Source organism: Artemia franciscana, chromosome 5 (genome assembly GCF_032884065.1).
Source record: "Artemia franciscana chromosome 5, ASM3288406v1, whole genome shotgun sequence".
In the NCBI taxonomy this organism is placed as follows: Eukaryota; Metazoa; Arthropoda; class Branchiopoda; order Anostraca; family Artemiidae; genus Artemia; species Artemia franciscana.
In genome coordinates, this window is record NC_088867.1 from 40,759,858 (window position 1) to 40,780,636 (window position 20,779).

General features: G+C 35.3%; 1 protein-coding gene across 1 annotated transcript in view; it reads left to right on the plus strand.

The window, feature by feature from the left end:
• The first annotated feature begins 1,886 nt into the window (after nucleotides 1–1,886).
• Nucleotides 1,887–20,779, plus strand: part of LOC136027407 (arf-GAP domain and FG repeat-containing protein 1-like) — a 78,341-nt gene continuing 59,448 nt past the window's right edge. The window contains exons 1-2 of the mRNA XM_065704646.1: nucleotides 1,887–1,959; nucleotides 15,383–15,556. Of these exons, the coding sequence (XP_065560718.1) occupies nucleotides 15,396–15,556 (161 nt within the window). The 5' untranslated portion in view covers nucleotides 1,887–1,959; nucleotides 15,383–15,395. The remainder of the gene's footprint in view (nucleotides 1,960–15,382; nucleotides 15,557–20,779) is intronic.

Sequence of the window (20,779 nt, forward strand, 5' to 3'; positions counted from 1 at the left end):
AACTGACGAAGACTCTAGAAGACCTGTGTCGTCATGTGTACAATCATTTCAATATGAGTGCCAATCGTACAGCTGCCCTGGAAGAATTTCAATTGTTTTCAGAGATTGTGGTCTACAAGATATTGGCACCAGGTCAAACAAGATGGCTTTCACTAAAGAACTGTGTCCACCGAATTCTAGAGCAGTGGAATGCCCTAACCTTGTATTTTACCAGTGCCCATTTTGAAGATCCGACTCACGGCAGTGAGTTAGTTCTGAGTGCCCTGAAAAATCCATTTATGAGGATCGTCATGATGTTCGTGGACTACGCGCTGGGACTTTTGAACGACTTCAATACCCTTTTCTAGTCCCAGGCGCCTATTTTCTACCGACTGAAAATCAAAGTCATTCAATTGGTGGAAACTCTGTTGAAAAACTTTATGAATGCTCGCGCAATAAGGAGCTGTACCGACATCATGAAAATTGATGTTGAAGACGAAGCCAGTTATGTAGATCTACGAAAGGTCTACCTCGGCTCAGATGCCGAAGCAACAATGACTGGCCTTCTTGCGTCTAGTGATGGACGAAATGCCAATCCCGACGAAGTTGACGAGGTTTATTCTACAGCGAGAGAATTTTACAAAGAAGTGGTGGTCCAGATTAAAAACCGCTTCTCGTTCGACAAAGACATTTTCGCCTTCTCAGAACTACTTGACCCTGTTCAGGCTCAGGATCTGAATCCTCCTAGCCTGGCACCATTTTTGGCGAAATATAGCCTACCCTCCTGGTCCAAAAGTCTGATAGACAGAGAGTGGAGAGAGCAGAGCTCTGTATGACAGCCAAATGGCGAAGATACCAGTTCGCTCTCAATAACTGACTACTGGAAGCTTATACTTGCCCAGAAATACTCTAACGTCAAACCAAAGTTTGGTAACCTGAGGCTTGTCGTTGAGTACCTGTACGCTCTACCGTTTTCGAACGTAATAGCGGAGAGACTGTTTAGTACTTTGAAGGACATCAAAACAGACAATCGTAACTGCCTGTCGACAGTTACGACTAGTTCAACGCTTCAGACTAAACTTGGCATGAGTAGGCTTAAGGTGACACCTCAGTCTCTGGTCGTAGATGGGAGCATGAGGCAGTTACTGAAAGGCGTAGTTGCTTCCGCAACCGCTACTGAAGCTAGTGCCGCTATCTTGAAATCGGCTTCTTTAGCGCGAGCTCGTCTGGCCCCAAAAAGAGTAAACAATACCGTTGACGATCAGGATTAGCTGCAGTGTAATCTAGTGAAAATTCTGACTGTGATTCGTATTCATAATTCTAGTTCAAGTTATGTGATCAAGTAGTTTTAGCTACATTGTGATACACTGAAAATTCTGCCTGAGTTCTGTTACTCGTATTCGTAATTCTAGTTCTAATTATGTGAACAAGTAGTTTTAGATGACTTTCAATAAAACCATTTAGTTTGCATAAGTTTTGTATGAAAGAAACATTGTTCCTTGTTGATTGCTGATTTTAGAGTAATAATAAGTCTTCACCTTCCGGAATCTGGGTTCCCAGATTTTCCGAGATTTTTTTTTGAATTTCTTCTGCAATACTTCAAAATTCTGGAAATCTGTAAGTTCAAAAGTCCCTTTTTTCCGGATGATTTTGATATACTTTCGGACCGGTTCATATTCGAGATGCAAGAAGAAGAAGACGTCAACATATTTTCGATTCTAATTTGTTCTGTCTCTCTATTATTGACATTTTTACCACCAATACAACTGGTATGTGAGACAAAACAGCTGTATAAAACCTCCTGGTTTTTCCCCGACTTAAAAAAAAACTCCCGATAATCTCCCGACTTTTTTGGAGTCGTTACTGATTTTCAGAAAAAAAAAGTGGAAGCACTGATCTGAAAACACAGCTCCAAAATCTGGCGAGAAGCTTCAAAATACACTAAGCGTACTAAGGGTCTTTGCCCCAATATTATTTAAGGTTGGCGTGGCCTTATTTACTTGAAGTTATTTTTAGTCTTTAATACAAAGTTCTTTATGTGAGGATTTTCAAATTTAAAATCTCATAAATCAAGAATTAGCCTACCTGAAAGAGGCTAGGCTATAATGCTCAAAACACTTTCCTTATTAAGCCTTACTTGGTCATTTAGGCCAGACAAATAATATTTAGAGATTTTTAATCTCCATGAGGAAACCTTATAACAGTGATGGCAAACTATTTGAGTTTGGTATGCAATTAAATAAAAAAATTCAATTATTTTGCAACTGAAATTAAGAAGCAACATTAAAACAAACTGAAACTATAATGGTAAAGGTTTCCTTTAGTTCCCTGTGCTCTAAAGTGCAAATTAATGCATATAGCAAGATTATGATGATTACATAGCTTCTTTGTCATTTTTGAGAAGTGCACCCATTTTTTAGGTTTCTAAAATCCCCCTCCAGAAAGACTGCACAAAGCAGGCTTGCTTACAAGCAACATTACCTATAGAGCAAAGCGTATTAGTCCATGAACCCTGTGGGCAGCAGGGCAAGGTCTATATTCTATTTTTGTTCAACAAAGAGTAATAAAACAAAAAAACAACCTCAAACAAGGTTTATTAGATAGATATAGAACACAGACCTTGTCCTGGTGCCCACAGGGCTCATGGAATATACACTATGCTCTATAGGTAATGTTACCTATAAGCAAGCCCACTTTAAACACTTTTAGTTTGCCCCATAGAGGAGGAGGGTCAACTAGAAATGGATATACTCCTGGAATTAGCATCTTGATAAAATTCCAGTTAATTGACTTCTTGCTATCTTGGGAAGGGCCTAGGTTAGGAAAATGAAACTTTCATGGATGAATATAGGCTATAGACTAAAGTATGTCCTGGGAAGGTATTTTGAAGCAACTACCTCCACTCCTCCTTCTAGAGGGCCCTGACCTTTAATGACCTTTAAAAATATGTGTGTTATAAAAGTTAAACCTTGCAAAATAGATCTTCTACTTAATTGAAGTACAACAAAATTGTTTTCAGCTTCATAACTTTGCTCAATTCCATTTTATAAAGTTTTAAAGATATGCAAATACATTTCCTAAATTTTGAAAAAAAACCATTGATATGGCTCAAAATTCTACTTGAATAACAGGAATTGCATTTCCAGAACTAAAGGCAGAGAAAAATCAACTAGTAACTGAAAATTAAGGTAAAATGTTTTTTTGTCAAAATTTCAATAGATGTAGACCTTTCATGTAGGCAAATTTCAGGGCCCTCTAGAGGGAGAAGGAGTGGAGGTGGGTACTGTAAAATACCTTCCCGCAACATACTTTAGCCTGTAGACCCATCCCTGGAAGTTTCATTTTCCTAACCTAAACCCTTTCTGAGATAGAAAGAAGTCAATTGACTAGAATTTTACTGCTTTTTGTAATTCTATTTACATGGGCAAATATCTTGCTGTTCATATTATTGACTTAAACTAAGAATTTTGTGCTTTTCACTTATGCCAATTCTGCTTCCAGTTGACAATATAGATGACACAACCATTTTTAAGCAGTCTAAAACAGAACAAGAAGAGAATATAGTGGATTTATTTTGAATTTTTTTTCCATCAACTTAATCTTGATAAATCAACATTTGTGAAATATACAACTTTTTCAAAATGGACTTATAATGAGATAGTAAGTTTGAAATAAATGTTATAACTGATTTTTATATCCAAAAATATAGAATGAAATTATGTTTAAGTATCTTCAAAAGGATTAAAATTGAATCTACAAGAAAAGCAATTATTATATTTAGAAAGAGCATAAAAATAGCATCTAGAAGTGCGTTCCATTTATTTGTAAGTCAATAATATGAACAACCAAATGTTCAAGAAAACTGTTCTCATTTTCACTATTTTGCTTGATCACAATTTATGATGTTTCAAATATATGCAAATATGTTTCTTAAATTTAGAGCCTATCAAGTAGACAAATGTTTAAAATTTAGAAATCAGAAGAGGATTGACATGGAAGCTAGACAATATATTCCCAGGATATATTTTTGGCCCTGGATTTGTTACTGAAAGTATGATTTTTCTAACTTAACCCCTTTCCAAGGTAGCAAAAAGTAGCTAAACTAGCATTTACCAAAAATTTGGCAATGTTTGGGGATATGTTGAGCTAAATCAAACTACATTATTTGCATCCAGGTCTTACAATAGCCTAGATGTATCCGCAAAGTTTTGGGAACAGATAAGGACATTAGTTTGAAACTTTTAGGGTCATTGCTACTACAACTGTTGATGAGACTTGTCCTGGGCTACTCATGTCTATGACTCTAAAAGCTTGTGACTGCAACTACTTTTACTTGCAACTGCCCTCCAATCACTTTTGACTATTAAAAAGGGCACTACCCCTCTCAATTTCAAATCAAATGAGCCCTTTTGAAGTTTCTCCAACAATGCCTTCTATAAAAAACCTTATATGCCCCCAGGGCAAAACTTACAATCTGAAGGCTTTGGGGGGGGTCATTATCTTTAGACAGAATATCCACACCTGTCAACTATTTTGAACATAATCATGATCTCAAAATTTCAATCAGATGCATTTTGGGAAAATACAAGGTGTTGAGGGGGGGGGTCCACCTTCCAGTCACTTTAACTCTTAAAAAGGACATTAAAACCTCTGTTTACCAATCAAATAAGCCATTTTGAAGTTCTTAGGGCCATCCCTTTTTTAAAACTTGCATGCCTCCAGGGAATAGCTTACAGCCATTCCCCTGAGGGCTTAGGGGGGGGGGGAGGTTGTCGTCATATTCATAATTCAAGGGCTTTTAACTATGTTGAGGAAGATTTATACCTCAAAATTGACTTGATGTGTTTGGGGAAGTGTTGGACATAGGAGGGGGTAAGTTGCCCTCCAATCAATTTTGACTTTTAAAAAGGGCACTAGCCCTCTCAATTTTCAATTGATTGAGCCCTTTTGAAGTTTTTATGAAGACTCCTTCAATACAAAGTGCCTTGGTCAAAAATAAATATATAAAACATTGTGCCAACATTATTCTTTACTTAGGCATTACTATTGCACTGCCTATCATATGCTGAAAATAAGCTTGTAGATAAGGCAATGACAAGAAAACTCCTTGGTTTGCTGTGATTCTACTCAGCATGACAATGCTAACACAAAATTTTGATTCAAGTTGGGGTTATTTACAATGTCTGTTAGTAATTATCTGTAGTGTACATGTAGTACAAATATTGTCTCTTCACCAGTTCAACATCCCCCTCAATATATCCTTATTGTTTTAAATTAATACTCTTAAGCTTTCCTAATTGCTCTTGGGTAACAGATAATTACTAATAAACTTTATAAATAAACCAAACCTGAATCAAAATTTTGTGTTGGCATTGTTGTGCTGAGTAGATTTCGCTCAGAATTTACTGACCAGACCAAGAAGTTTTCTTGTCATGGTCTATTTTGCAAGCTTTTTTTTAGCATATTTTTGAAAATATAGGCTTGAAAAAGATATGAATCCATGATTTGTTTACTATTGGTTTGTTCAGCAAGCTAAAAGTTAGGCAACTAGCTATCTTGAAGCAAGCTAAGTAGAGGTTTGTCACTTGATTTTGATTTCATGTTTATTTGCTCTTAACAGTAAGCATTATACAAGGAAATTTATCAGTTGGTCTTTTACCAGAATGTATTCTGAGTTTAATTATTAGTGAAATTCCATGGTTTCTAAAATCATAGTGCAAATATTGTCTTTCTGTCAGTTCAGCATCCCCCTCAACACATGCTTAATGTTTCAAATTAATAGGCTACTCTTAAGTTTTTCCTAATAGACCTTGTAAATAAACCAAGTCTGAATACAAATTTTGCGTTGACATTGTCACGCTGAGCAGAATCCAGGGTTGGATCTAGAAAAAAAATCTTTGGGGGGGCCTGGACCAAGGGCACCAATGTGACCACATTGACAAGTTTGTTTTTAAAAAGATCAAAAAAGGAAAAAAGAGCAGAATAAGGGTTCCAAAAGTGTCTTGGGGGGAGGGTCGCCCCCTCCAATCCCATGGATCTGTTCCTGTTCTATATTGCTTTTGACTCTTTCATTCATCTAATTTCAACCAAATTAGCTATATAGTTAAAATAAATAGATAGATAGACCTATCAAACAAAAGCCCTATTGGGCCAGTTGCTATTTAATTAGTCACAATACTAAAATTAAGGATTGTTTCAGTGGGGAGGGGGTTGGGGCAGCTCCAAAATTCCTCCATAACAGAAATTAATTTTGTAAGTTGCCTTATCATACCCTCTCTCTCTCTGTATATTTGTGTCTTTGTTGATTTTGAAAAAATCCATACTGGTGAAAACCTGTTAACCAACCTCAGACTCTAGTAGACCCACTATGATCCCACTAGTAGTACCTATGTCTTTTAAAATTGCTTTTCTTGCACCTTCAACTTCTGAATAAACAATCGAAACATTGAAGCTGGTATTGTATCCTTAAAATAATGGTAATAAAGCTAAGTAATGTAATGAATGATTTCGGAATTATTGTATGTAGAATATTATCATAAAAAATGAATGCATTGAATCCATTCCCTAACAATTATTCATCTTGTTCTTTTTTGACATAGGCATTTACTTCATTTTAGGGTCATACTTGACTTTTAACATGGTTTCAGTTACAATCTTGTCACACATTAAGTCATTGATATTATTCTATTTAATGACGGTATTTGTTGGAAAACTTTTGATGATACTAGTAATGTATGCAGGTGCTTTTTTTCCTCAATGCACCTTTATAGTCCATTTTTATATTGTCTCACAACGCTATTTTATTTTATTTGTAGTTTCATTATCTATTACAACATTATTTTCAATGCCTATTACAACATTTGGTCTTCATCATCAACTAAAAGTTTTAGGTTCGTATTCTCTGCATTCTATCATCTCTGGAAATTTATTCTGGTATATCCACCACCATCAATAATTTTGAACCCTTTTTGGTATTCCTCAGGAATTTAATACCTCACTGTACTCATATATTTCCAGTAAAATCCTCATTAATGCCAGTTTCACAGTTCAAATATTTGCCTTTGTCAGCATTCAATGCTATGATAGTTTTATCATGTGCACACACTTTCTTGAGATATTTCATCTTTGATTTTTAAATATGATACATGTATCTATCCTTCCAGTGCACAATTAATATTGATCAAATACATACACTAAACCAACTAAGATCAACCAACATTCACAGAGTATTACAGGGGTGGCTGCAAACGAAAATCCATAAACCATGTTCAACAAAGATGAAATGTCATTGAATGCACCTCAAACATTTTATGTTAAAAAAAAGAATTCGAAGATAAAAACAGGGGGATCGGGGCCCGGGAGGAGAACAAGGGGCCCCATTGGGGTACGTGGGAACCCAAACTCTTGGCTCAAGCCCAGCAATGAAAATTGATGTACTTGGGATCATTACATTACAAAAATGATACCTGCCCATTTGTAGTAATCAGGATTTTTCAGGACCAAAACAAGTGTCATTGATCATCAAAAGAAAGTGTCTATAGGAATTATCTCAAATCATAGTGGCATGCATATTCTTGGAATGATATTGAAAAAGGTTTCTGGACATAAATTACTGATACTATGTACAAAGAATCCAACTTCAATTGAGAAATCGATTACAAAATTAACTTGGCACAATACAGTAATGCTTAACATCCGTTGTCTAATGCTGAGAAACGATATATTGATTGCCTAGAATATATTTCTAAGAGCCTAATAATATCATTGACTTGTTGACTCAGTTGACTAACATTTTGTTTTTTGACCATAGGAAATCCTTGGTCTCATGTTTGATTCCTATACCAAAAATAAATTTCATATAATCAGTGGAAAACTGTTTCGCACCTAAAGAATGTGTCCTTGGAAAAGAAAACATGGCCATATCTATAAATCTAGTTAACAATAACACCATCAATGACTTTCGTTCTGTAGTTGGCATTTTTGGAGGAATCTCTATTCTTTGTGATCTTCGAAAAAGTGCCATTGGGATGGCGGGACTTGGCTACAGCTGGAGTATAGGTGGAAACAAGGGGCTAGCATGTCCAATAGTACACCAGGATAGGGTTCCATCCAAAGTATTGGTTGATATAAGGGGCTATCAACTCGAATAGTGAACCCGGTTAGTGTCCTATCTTGAGTATAGATAGATACAAGGGGCAAGCAACTCAATTAATACACCAAAATAGGGCCCCGCCTGGAGTATAGGTGGATGCAAGGGACTAGCAACACCAATAGTACAGCAGGATAGGGGCCTGTCTGGAGTAAAGGTGGATACAAGGGGCTAGCAAGTCCGATTGTTCACCAGGATAGGGCTGCCTTTGTACCAATTGAAGGAATATTACTATGAAGAGGAAAATTTGACACAATATTGATAGGGAATTTAATTGAATCAAAACACATTATGTCCATGCAGATTGACAAAAGAGCGTATCTCAAGAATGGATTTGGGTATTAAGATGGAACTATTTGAGAATACTTAAAGGGAAAGATCAACTGACAAAAAGGTTATGTACACATGCTGCTACTAACGTTATTACCACTGCTACTTTCAGTAATACTGCTGCTGCTGCAAAATTACTGGGACTACTATTTCAATTACTACAGCTTGAGAGGCTTAGAGTTTTCAGATGAAGAAGGCGTCAAAAGGGGGTCAAAATTGCACATCAGCTATCTTTATGGAATTGCTTACCATGCCAAGTGAAACTTCTGGGGCATTATGAAATGGATGTTTAACTGATCAAAAGACAAGGTGTAATGCTACTACTGTTGTTACTAATAAATACAACACTAAAACTGCAAGTACTGTGATGCTAGGATTATTAAGGCTAAGTCTAAGAAGGGGAAATTTGAGAGAATATTTATGGCAAATTCGAAATAGCAAAAGACACTAGACCTATGTGTATTTAGATTTTCAGAAGAGTTTATCTTAAGAATTGATTTATGTATTGTTGGAACATCATATGTTAAAGGTGTTGCTGAAAACACAAAACAAAGGTGATATGTGCATACTGCTACTAAAGCTATTGTTACTAAACAAGCTAAAGGTATTAAGATGAAGCTTTCAAGGAATAATTAGGCAGATGTTGAACTAAATAAAAAAAGAAATAAGCATGAAGATTGTCAAAAGGGTGATTAAGTAATATCACAATAATGGCTTATATTATTAAGTTAGACCTTTCAGGGTAAGTTGTGGCGGATTTTGAACTAGACAGAAAACGCTATGTGTATAATTTGAATACTACTTCTACAGCTACTGTAATTATTGACACTAAGGGAAATAAGTTTAAACTTTTAGGGAACGTTTAGGGGAAGTTGCAATTAAACAAAGAACTATATGCATATAGGTGTTAAGGGGGTATATAAACAATATTATAGGCAGCGCTGCTCTATCAAAACTAGTAATATTCATGATATTTTAAAGGAGCTAATTTGACTGGAAATTAAAGTTCTAGTGCCCTTTTTAAAAGTCAAATGCGATCCAAGGGTAATGTGCGTTCCAGTTCCTTTTCCCTGAAAAAGACTATGTCAATATAAGGACATAGTTTAACTAAAAAAGTTTTTTTTCACAAAATAAGTTTTTCAAGGAAAAATAAAGAACTCTGTTAAACTGGAAATGGACAAAAATAGAATCAAATAATTTATCAAGCATAAAATTGTTTCAAGGATAAGTAAAAAAACTTTATTAAACCAAAAATGGACAAAAAAGAATCAAATAATCTACCAAGCTTAACGCTACCACAAGTCAGCATTATTAAACACATGAAACCCAAAACGGACAGCAATTACCATAAATAACAGAGTCAAACTCACAAACGAGCAGAAATTAACATGATTAGGGCTCAAAACCCCCATGACCTCTCAAGGCCAGAACATAATTTGCTCTTTTCTAAAAGAAAAATTAATGTTTTCACTTTTATGACTTTAATAAATAAAAACTATTAGGATTTTAAACAATAAGTATGAGTATTTGTATATTCAGCTGATTTATATGTAGTTTTTCTTCTGTAAAGTACAAAATATGTTCTTGTCTGAAGAAGGCATAGGGGTTGTGAACCTTAATCATGTTATTTTTTGTTGTTTGACTATTTTATTTAATGCAATATTTGTTCGTTTAGGGTTTCATTTATTTATTGTTACTGATTTGTAGTAGCATTGCGCTTGGTAACTAATTGTATTCTGTTTTTGCCCATTTATGGTTTAATGGAGTTCTTTACTTTCCTTGAAAAGCTTGTTTTGTGGAAAAAGTTTTTTGATTCATTTTTTTAAAATACGGGTTTGAAAAAGATATGAATCAAGGTTTTCGCTATTAGTTTATTCAACAATCTTGAAGCAGCTGATTAAGGTTGCCACCAACAACCAAGTAAAAATCAACAGCTTTTCACCCTGAAAATCGCCAAAAATTACCAGTATTTCACCAAAATCGCCAAAAATCGCTGGTCAATAATGATAGGGTTTACACCCAAAAGACACGTTGGGCACCTTGAAGTAAAACATTATGTTTTTCAAAGGCCTTTAATTACTTCAAGAAGGAAGATAATATATACCAAAAACGAAATTCCAACCAAAATTTGAAATTCTGGCATCCTTGATTGTAATTGAAGCTTTGAAAAAGACCACTTAAATTGTGTCAATTTCTTATATGTTTGTTTTATCTCTGGAAAATTGTCATTGGTCAAACCTAAGCTGAAATATCAGACAACGGTGATAAATATTTTTCCCTCGTTCCTTCGACATGATTCCTATTCTGAACAATCATCTAAATACTGTGGTTTGGAGGTATCATATAAAAGAACCATCTTGGCATTTTATTAATTCTAATATCCTTAATTCAAATCAAACCATATAAATCAAATCTGTCATTTTTTTAGATATGGATTAGAACTAGGTGTAGGTTGGTATACTATTTTACTCAAATTTTTACACCAAATGTTTGTCCCAAGAAACTATACATAAAGCCTTGCTAGCCAAAACACCGACAAGGCAAGGAATTTTTCCATCGCATCTCATTGTAAAAAGATAAAATACATAGGACCAGCTTTTTTGTTTACTTTGTATTATCCATTTTACTTTGTTTTTTCTTAGTCTATCTAAAGAAGTCTTGACTAGGTAAATACCAAGATCAAAAGTTTTTCTCTAATCACATTTTTAGAAAGAGAATATAGTTAGAGAGACATAATCTCTTATCATCTGTTGTACCCAATAGCTGGCAAACGTTTATTTATCTATGTAAACCTCTTTTTTTGCTTTCATTGGATAATAAGCAATTGGAATGAAAACAGTAAATTCTTATCTTAATCAAACAAGTTACCTCAAGTTATATAATCAGCTCCAACACTTTCAAATTTTTATGAATGGTTATTACCTAAGTAAAACAGCAAATCTTGCAATTATTGGGCAAAATTAACTCCATATATTTCCTTTGTCTTTTAGAGGTATATCAAAGAAGCTCTACTAATACTGCAAGGTGGTTTTCTATTTGATTTTTAGTTGCCTTAAATAAAAAACTATCAGACAAAAAATCAAGTAAAATGAGGGAAGCACAAAATAGTAATACGACATAACTGGACTGAAGCAACAGTGAAAAGGGGCTTGAAAGAGAGGAATAAAGCATATTTTCTATCTTTGTCTTAAGATTACCTGCCTACTGTAGGAATAATAAAACAGGACACCCATGCTGAAATTAGTTCAGCCCGAAGTCCGGCAAGCACAGGGAGTGTGGATAAATTGAATCTAATCCATAGTATGAATATGATAGGCCAGAGCGAGACTTAAATTTAATGTAGGATCAGCTGTGAAACATTTCTAGTTAGGCTTGTCCCATGTCAACATACTGCATATAAGAAAACCTGATTAAAATTTAGCTATTAAATTTCTCTCTCAAGAGTTCATATACTTTAATGCTTAAGATTAGTTTCTGAGGAGACTTCCACCAGAAACAGTTAGCCTAGGTCTAATCTCAGTCCTGGCAAGGGTGAACTAAGCAGGTTTGAACTGACCAAAATCAATTATGAAAATTTCTCTGTTTAGTCTATTCAAGAGACCCCAAAAAAAAATATATTTTGTGCTAAAAGCCTAGTATCTTTTCTTCCCTTTCCTTGAGACTGTTTGATTCCTCCAAAAAAAAGCATTGGCTGTTGAATCTATCGTTGTGTGAGACTATGCTTACTTTACCTGAGTTTTTTTTTCGTTTCCTAGGCTCAATAAATTGCTAGCACACATGTGGCATTTATTTCAAATTTGTAAATACAGTCAACCCGATTGCCAAAAGGGCTCAGAGAAGCTCAAACAACGCAATTCTTTAGTTATAACAAATAAAAAGAGAAACAAAATATAAAAGCCACTGATGATTTCACCTCAGTAAAATAGGGAAAACCAATCACGCATGGAATTTCTACCACTTTTGTAGAAATCTCTAAATTTAATGAAATTCTAAATAAAAACAAATTAAAGAAGAAAATCACAAAAAATTACCAGATTAAAGAAAATCACCGAGGGGTAAAAATCACCAGCGGTGGCAACCCTGAAGCCAATTTGAGGTTTGTCACTTGATTTTGGATTCTTTTATGTTTATTTGCCTTTACAGTGAGCATCATACCAGGAAATTTGCCAGTTGGTCTGCGGCCAGAAAGCATTATGTATTTGAGTATTAGTGAAACTCCATGGTTTTTAAAATCTTTTAGGGATGTTGGTAGATTAGTAACTGATGACAGAAATTAAGGGAACTTCAAAACTAGATTTTGATACTGTTATCAAAATGTGGGCTAAAGCCGGTTTCCTCTATGCTAAAAAAGAAAAAAGTTCCTCTGGCAGTTTTGACCTGATATTTATTAATTTTAGCAGTTCTGGTTAAGAGATCATGAAAGATAAGCTGTTTTGTTTGATCAAATTACTATCAACCTGCTATGAGCAAAATGTTGTGATCTAATTAGAGTTCTATCAAAGATGAGATTCTCTGAAAGTTTCAGCTTAATACCTTTAGTCTCAGTAATAGTAATAGCTGTATTAGTGACTTGTTAACCTTTTAGTTACTTCAACAGCCCATTCAAGGTCCCCTGAAAATTCCAAATTGAGATGCTAAGGTGGTCCTGAGAAACTTCTGATACAAACTTTTGATAGCCTTTAACGCATGGTGTGCTTTTGATTTTGTTAAGTAATAGGTCTAAATTTGTCTGTATACAATTCTTATATCAGTAGTAACCTACCATCACTCATTGAATCCCTGAATCATAGTGACTTGTAACTAGATACTTGAATAACTTTACTGCATATTTTCATCCTATTGAAACTCATCATTATATGACACGTCACCTCCTTTTTTCATTTTAAAAAATTAAAATATAGTTCAAACTCTTTAGAACTTTAATAAAGGTTCGTATAAGTATATACTTAAAACTAAGTATATGAGTCGAAATGCTTCTTCAAAGGTCAGAATAATCATTTAAGAAGTATAGATCTTCGAAAAATTGTTTATAAAAGAAGACAAATAATTATGTGTTTATTTTTTTTATCTAGCTGGTATAGATGGGTCTCCGAATTCTCAGTTTGAGCCATTGGAATGGCATCGATTGTTTTTTTTTTTTGTTTTTTTTCAAATATTTACCAATAAAATGTTGATAAAAAGTGGAAATTCACACAGCTTGAGTTAAGCACGGAAGTGGAGTGCAACTACAATATTTCTTCAGAATTTCTCACCTTTTCAATACCAACCAGTCGCAAAATATAGTTATGTTTTTGTATGGGGATTGCATATGTTTGTCCACAAAATTGTCTAAACTGCTATATATACTGCTGAGGATTTTTATACTTATTTTGATACATGCCATCCAGTCATATTTCCATGATTATTTGTTTATAAATCAAAATTTTTACAGGGCAATTATCTTAGTTAATGCTAAATCGGAGTCAAATTTAAAATTTTTATTTTTGTGCTCAACAAACTTATCGAGATTTAAACTTTGAATTGAATATCTGAAAATCTCAACATTATAAAAACAAATAATTAAAAATCTACCACAGCTTGAAACCCTGAAAATTTAAATCACCAATCTATACCTATCAAATACAAAAACAACAAGCACATATTTTTTTTTGAGGAGTATTTTGACTCATATACTTAGTTTGAAGCACATACCTACATATATCTTTATTGGAGTTCATATTTTTCTAATGATTTATCTTTTTCTGTAAAAGTTTCAATTAACTTAGTGTTTATTGTTGCATTTTGATAACATTTCTGTGGGGATTTTTGATGCTTTGAAAAAGTTGTTGATCTGGTGAATGAAATCTTAGAAATGCACCTCTAATCCAAATTAGGGCACGGGATTTTTTTTAAGCATCATCTAAAACCTTCCATCCCTCTTCTAAGGCACACATTTATTATGAACATGGAAGCATTTCTTTCAAGCAAAGAAAATTCTTGGAAATAAACCTGCAGCCCTAATTTTGCATGGTAGAAGGTTTCAAGATCATACCTTGTTCCACTCCCTGTATATCAGTTTTGGATAATTCTAGGAGCATTTATCCTTACTTCCTTCCCAAAAAAATTAGCTATTTGGGAAATTTCTCTACGCTGGGGTAGAGAAATGATGGCGAAAGAAATGATTCAATGATGGCACCGCGTCGATAAATCGGCGTGGCTTCTGGGTCTACTTGAAAGCTTATTTTCTTATCATAAAGCTTTTCTACAATTGTATTGGTGAATTTTCATAAAGTCAAATATTTGTTTCCAAGCAATTCCAGGATTATTTTATTTATACAAGGAAAATCAAGGAGAATTCCCAACTAAATAGCACTCTTAATTGGTATAAAAAGAAGGGAAGAGACTAGAATTTGACAAATAACAAGGCACAAACAAACTTGAGAATACTTTTATTTGATTAATGGGGTGTTAAACAAGATCAAGACAATAAAAGGTCAGTTTTCTTTTTGTTCTTGATGTCAGTGTTGGGTTAATGTCATTCGTGCACTAAGATCTTTTATCCTACTTGACGTTCTCTTGAGAGCACTTTAATTAATTTTTGACTCTGCAACTTTAACAGGTCCCAGAAGAAGCTGGAAAGTCGAGTTGTAGTCGACAAGAAGCCCTAAACAAAAAGTCACTATTCTGCTGAAATTTTATTCTCAGATTCAAGGCCACAATGGCAAAGAAGAATGAAACAAGGGACATAGGACAAGGGCTGTAAAGATACTTTAGATAGATAGATAAGATAAGATTTACTCATGATGAATCTCACATATAATAATGGAGTTAATTTACCAGTATAATTTGGAATAAAAATGCTCTTATTCTTCCTTGAAAGGCTCCGTGATCAGGAATACAAGGGGAAACAAAACGAACACCATTAATTTAAATTTTTTTTTTCAGATTCAATGTCAAAATGGCTAGCAAAAAAAAAGTAGACGATAAACATTTAGAAGCGCTAAGGTCCTTGGCCTCCTTAGCCCCAAACAAAAATTGCTTTGACTGTGGCCAAAAAGGGACAACCTACATTAATATGACAATAGGCTCATTTGTTTGTGTATCTTGCTCAGGAAAACTGTAAGTTCTTCTTCCTTTTTTTCATTGTATCCAAGGGATTTAATCTTTCAATGCCATTAAATTAGAAAAGAATGGATTGGATCAATTTGCAATCCCAGAATTAAAAAATGTCCAGGAATTGGCTAAAAACGCACAGCAACACAAAAAATTTAGACCAGACCAAAGGAAATTGTCCATTTGAATTGTAAAATCAAATTAAAAATAACAAATGTAATTGTTCTAAGAAATTTTTTGTGCTTAAAAAAAAAACATTTTTGAAAGTTGTTATTATATATTAAAAGTAAAAATAAACCTAAACCACGTTCCTTCATATTTTGTTTATTTGCATATAGGGCTTATGAAAAAAGAAGCAATGCAACAAAACACTGTCCCTTTTTCGGAATAACCCCTTAAGAATAAAATTTTACGAAAGGAAAACAAAATATAAAATATAATATACTAGGCAATGATATCCCGACTGAATTATCGACTTACTGGACATTTATACTGTGCAAAACCAACCTAATAGGAAAGAAGCGTCAAATAAAAATTGTACTTTCAGAGTAAGTAAACACAGATTCCTAGGGCTGGTGACGCTTGGGGAGAATTAATTACAGTGCCCCCTCTTGACTTAGATGTAGCCTAAGCAAAAAAGCAGAATAAAAGTGAACAATTTGACGAAAACGGTAATCCCCCAGCCATGCCCCCCCCCCAGCCATGCCCCCCCCCCCCCAGCTAGGGTGTTCAGGGCAGCTTTCCGGTTACCCACCCCCTCGAAACGGTGGTTATCAATCTTATTTATTGCTTTTTTATAAGATACTAAAATAGAGCTTTTTCACATATTATTGTAATGGTAACCACGGCTGCCACCAGATATTGGCACGGAAATGATGCTGCACCACTTATTGGAGTGGAAAGCCTTGCTCGTGCCAAATATTGTAATGGAGAGCCTCGCGGCCACCACTATTGTGCCGGAAATATAGAGTATGACAATACCCTATTACGGTATACCCCTGTTCTAGGGTATAGTAACGTGATCCAACGGTCAAACGGGCCAAACTCTCGGCCACGGGTGCCACAACCTGATTCACCTTTAATATATCCAGCTATCTCTTTGGAGGGTAAACGGGGCCCTCTGTCGATATACTAATGACGGTATTTTCTCGTGAACTCTTTTCCTACCCTGCCTGGGTTCCTGGAAAAATAATCTACGCGGTTGTAGAAAATAACTCAAATGTATTCTTCTGAAGATCACTTAAACACATATCTATAAGCTCCGAAAACAGACTTCCTAAGCGGAGTTTCAATTCAAATTAAAAACTGAACCACTTGTTCTATACAACGAACTTTGCGTAGGGGTAGACGTTCAATAGGCCCTGGCCTATCTGATAAATTAAAGTTCGAATCACTAGCTTCTTTTGAATAATATTATCTTTCAATGGCCCTGATCAGCCAAAAAAACAAAGATTTTTAGTCAAAGCTTTTACCCGTTTCAGAGCTACTACCTTAGCAACGGGACTTTCACTTATCATTGGAAATTATACCACAGGTAGATCTCGGCAAATGTATTTACGGAAAAGAAAACAGTACATTTATCCAAAGAAAGAAAAGAACAAGGGGTTGAACCCCAACACCTCCCCCCGCAAGATAAATGATAACCCACACATCGCACTGGGCGACCTTTATAAACATAAACTCCCCCCGTTCTAAGATTAAATCTTAAAACGAATAGAAATTATTCCGTATATGAAAGGGGTTGTCCCATCCTCGACGCCCCGCTCTTTACGCTAAATTTTGACTCTTTGTCACAACTCTACTTTTAAAAAAATAAAAAACTTTAGCGTAAAGAGCGAGGCGTTGAGGAGGGGACAACCCATTTCACATACGGAGTAATTTCTGTTCGTTTTAAGTTTTAATGTCGCTCCTTACTTTCAGGTAAAAAACCTTGTTTTTTTTTAATTTCTGAACCTTTTTGATTTAATCCATGTTTTGCATTTGGCTCACCGCACATGAATAAATAAAACGAAATTTGTATTTTAATTTTTTTTCAAAATGGCTTTCTCATAGTTGTGATCAGACGATTTTGATAAACAAAAGGGGTGGAGGAGGATGCCAAGTTGCCCTTCAATATTTTGTTACTTAAAAATGCAACTAGATTTTTTTCAACGAACTTTTTTTTAGTAATAAACATGCGTACCTTACGAATTAGCTTTCGTAATGAACTTCTATATTTGCGTATTTTTGTTACTTATATGAGCAGGTTCGCCCCGTCGTTCTTTTTACCTCGCTCTTTACACTAAAGCTTGAATTTTGTCCCAAATCTTTAAGAATAACCCCTGAATCACAAAGGCCGTAGAATAAATAGTTGAAATTATTAAAAACACTTTAGCGTAAAGAGCAAGGTATTGTGGAGGAGACGAACCTCCTTATATACGTAATATTTTATGCTCATTTTAAGTTTTAATGCTGCTGAATACTTCCAGTTGAAAAAAATTATTTATTTTCTCATTGTTTTTTTTTTAATAGTACTAGAAAACCCTGCTCCATCTTCATGGAAATTTCTCTTCTCTCATGAAAAATTCCTCCTTGGAAAGATCCTCCCACGTAACCCCCCTCCAACCTACCTCCACCTCATCGCGAAAAAGTCCCCCTAAAAACATCCGTACACTTCATAATAACCAAACAATGGTCAAAGTCTGTAACTTGCATCCCCTTCCCTGGGGACTGTTGGGGATTAAGTTGTCCCCAAAGACATAGTTATTAGGTTTTCGACTAAGCTGAACAGAATGGCTATCTAAAAAACTTGATCCAGTGACTTTTGGGAAAAAATGTGTGTGGGAGGGGCCCTAGGTGCCCTGCAATTTTTTGATCACTTAAAAAGGCACTATAACTTTTAATTTTCGTTAGAATGAGCCCTTTCGCGACATTTAGGGTCGGACCTTTGTGTCGATACGATCACCCCTGGAAAAAAAACAACAAACAATTAAACACGCATTCGTGATCTGTCTTCTAGCAAAAATACAAAATTCCACATTTTTGTAGATAGGAGCTTGAAACTTCTGTTTCAAGCCCTGTTTCCTAAAATAAGTGTTTCCCCCTGTTTTCTAAAATAAGGCAAATTTTCTCAGGCTCGTAACTTTTGATGGGTAAGACTAAACTTGATGAAACTTATATATTTAAAATAATTATTTGTTGTAACTATTGGTACCTTAAATATAGAGTATGGTAATACCCTATTATGGTATACCCTGTTCCAGGGTATGGTAACGTGATCGAACGGTCAAACGGGCCAAACTCTCGGCCACGGATGCCACAACCTGGTTCATCACTAAAATATCCAGTCCTCTATTTGGAAGGTAAATGGGGCCCCATGTCGATATACTAATGACGGTATTTTCTCGCGAACTCTTTTTCTATCCTGCCTGGGTTCCTGGAAAAATAATCTACACGGTTGTAGAAAATAACTCACATGTATTTTTTCAAAGATCACTTAAACACAAATCTATAAACTCTGAAGACAGTCTCCCTAAGTGGAGTTTCAGTGCCGAATAAAAACTAAATCGCTAGTTCTATACAACGAACTTTGCATAGGGTAGACCTTGGATTGGCTCTGGCCAATCCGCGAATTTTTGCCATAGGTAAGTCTAAGTAAATGTAATTACGGAAAAGGAAACAGGTCATTCATCTGAAAAAAGAAAAGAACAAGGGGTGGAACCCCAACACATATTCATTATAAAAAAAACTTCCACAAAATAAGTTTTTCAAAAAAACTAAAGATCTTCATTAAATCAAAAAGGATCAGAAATAAATTCAAATAGTCTTCTAAGTGTAAGACTACCACAAACCACCATCAATAAATAAATTAAACCCAAATGAAAAAAGCAAGAGCTAAGAGCACATATGGAACTTGTGACGAGGCCGGACGAGCCAAGAGCTCATATGGTATGAGCTCTAGCAAAATTCTAAGAATCAATAGATTGATTTAAAAGGAAAGTCTGTGGCTTAAAGCCGGTCGGGATTTAAAATAAGAGCTCTGAGTCACGACATCCTTCTAAATATCAAAATTCATTAAGATCCGATCACCCACTCGTAAGTTATAAATATTTCATTTTTTCTAATTTTTCCTCTCCCGTCACCCCCCCCCTCAGATGGTCTAATCCAGGAAAACGACTTTATCAAGTCAGTTTGTGCAGCTTTGGGACACGCCTACCAATTTTCATCGTCCTAGCACATCCAGAAGCACCAAACTCGCCAAAGCACTGAACCCCACCCCCTAACTCCCCCAAAGAGAGTGAATCCACTACGGCTATGTTAATCACGTATCTAAGATATTTGCTTATTCTACCCACCAAGTTTCATCCCGATTTCTCTACTCTAAGTGTTTTCCAAGATATCCGGTTTCCCCATCCAACTCCCCCCAATGTCAACAGATATGGCCGGGATTTGACATGAGAGCTCTGAGACATGGGTTCCTTCCGAATATCAATTTTCATTTAGATCTGGTCACCCGTTCTTAAGTTAAAAATACCTCAATTTTTCCACGTCAACACACCCCAGCTCCTCCAAAGTGAACAGATCCGTTCCAATTATGTCAATCACGTATCTGTAACTTGTGCTTATTCTTCCCATCAAGTTTCATCCTGATCTCTCCACTCTAAGTGTTTTCCAAGATTTCTGTTTCCCCCCTCCAACCCCTCATGTCCCCGGATCCGATTCGAATTGAAAATGGAGCATCTGAGACATAAGATAATTCTATATATCAAGTTTCATTAAGATCTGATCACCCATTCGTAAGATACCTTAATTTTCACGTTTTCCAATAATTCCGGTTTCCCCCTCCAACTCCCCCCAATGTCATCGGATCTGTTCGGGATTTAAAACAAGAGCTTTAAAGCACAAGATCCTTCTAAATATCAAATTTCATTAAGACCTGATCACCCGCTCGTAAGTTACAAATACCTTCATTTTTTCTAATTTTTTTCAAATTACTCCCCCCCCCCCTCAACTCCACCAAAGAGAGCGGATCCAGTCCGTTTGTGTCAGTCACGTATCTTTGACATGTTTTTATTTTTCCCACCAAGTTTCATCCTAATCTCTCCGCTTTAAGTGTTTTCCGAGATTTCCGGTCCCCCAACTCCCCTCCCCCAATGATGCTGGATCCGGTCGGGATTTAAAATAAGAAATCTGAGCCACGAGGTCCTTCTAATTATGAAATTTCATTAAGATCCGATCACTCCTTCGTAA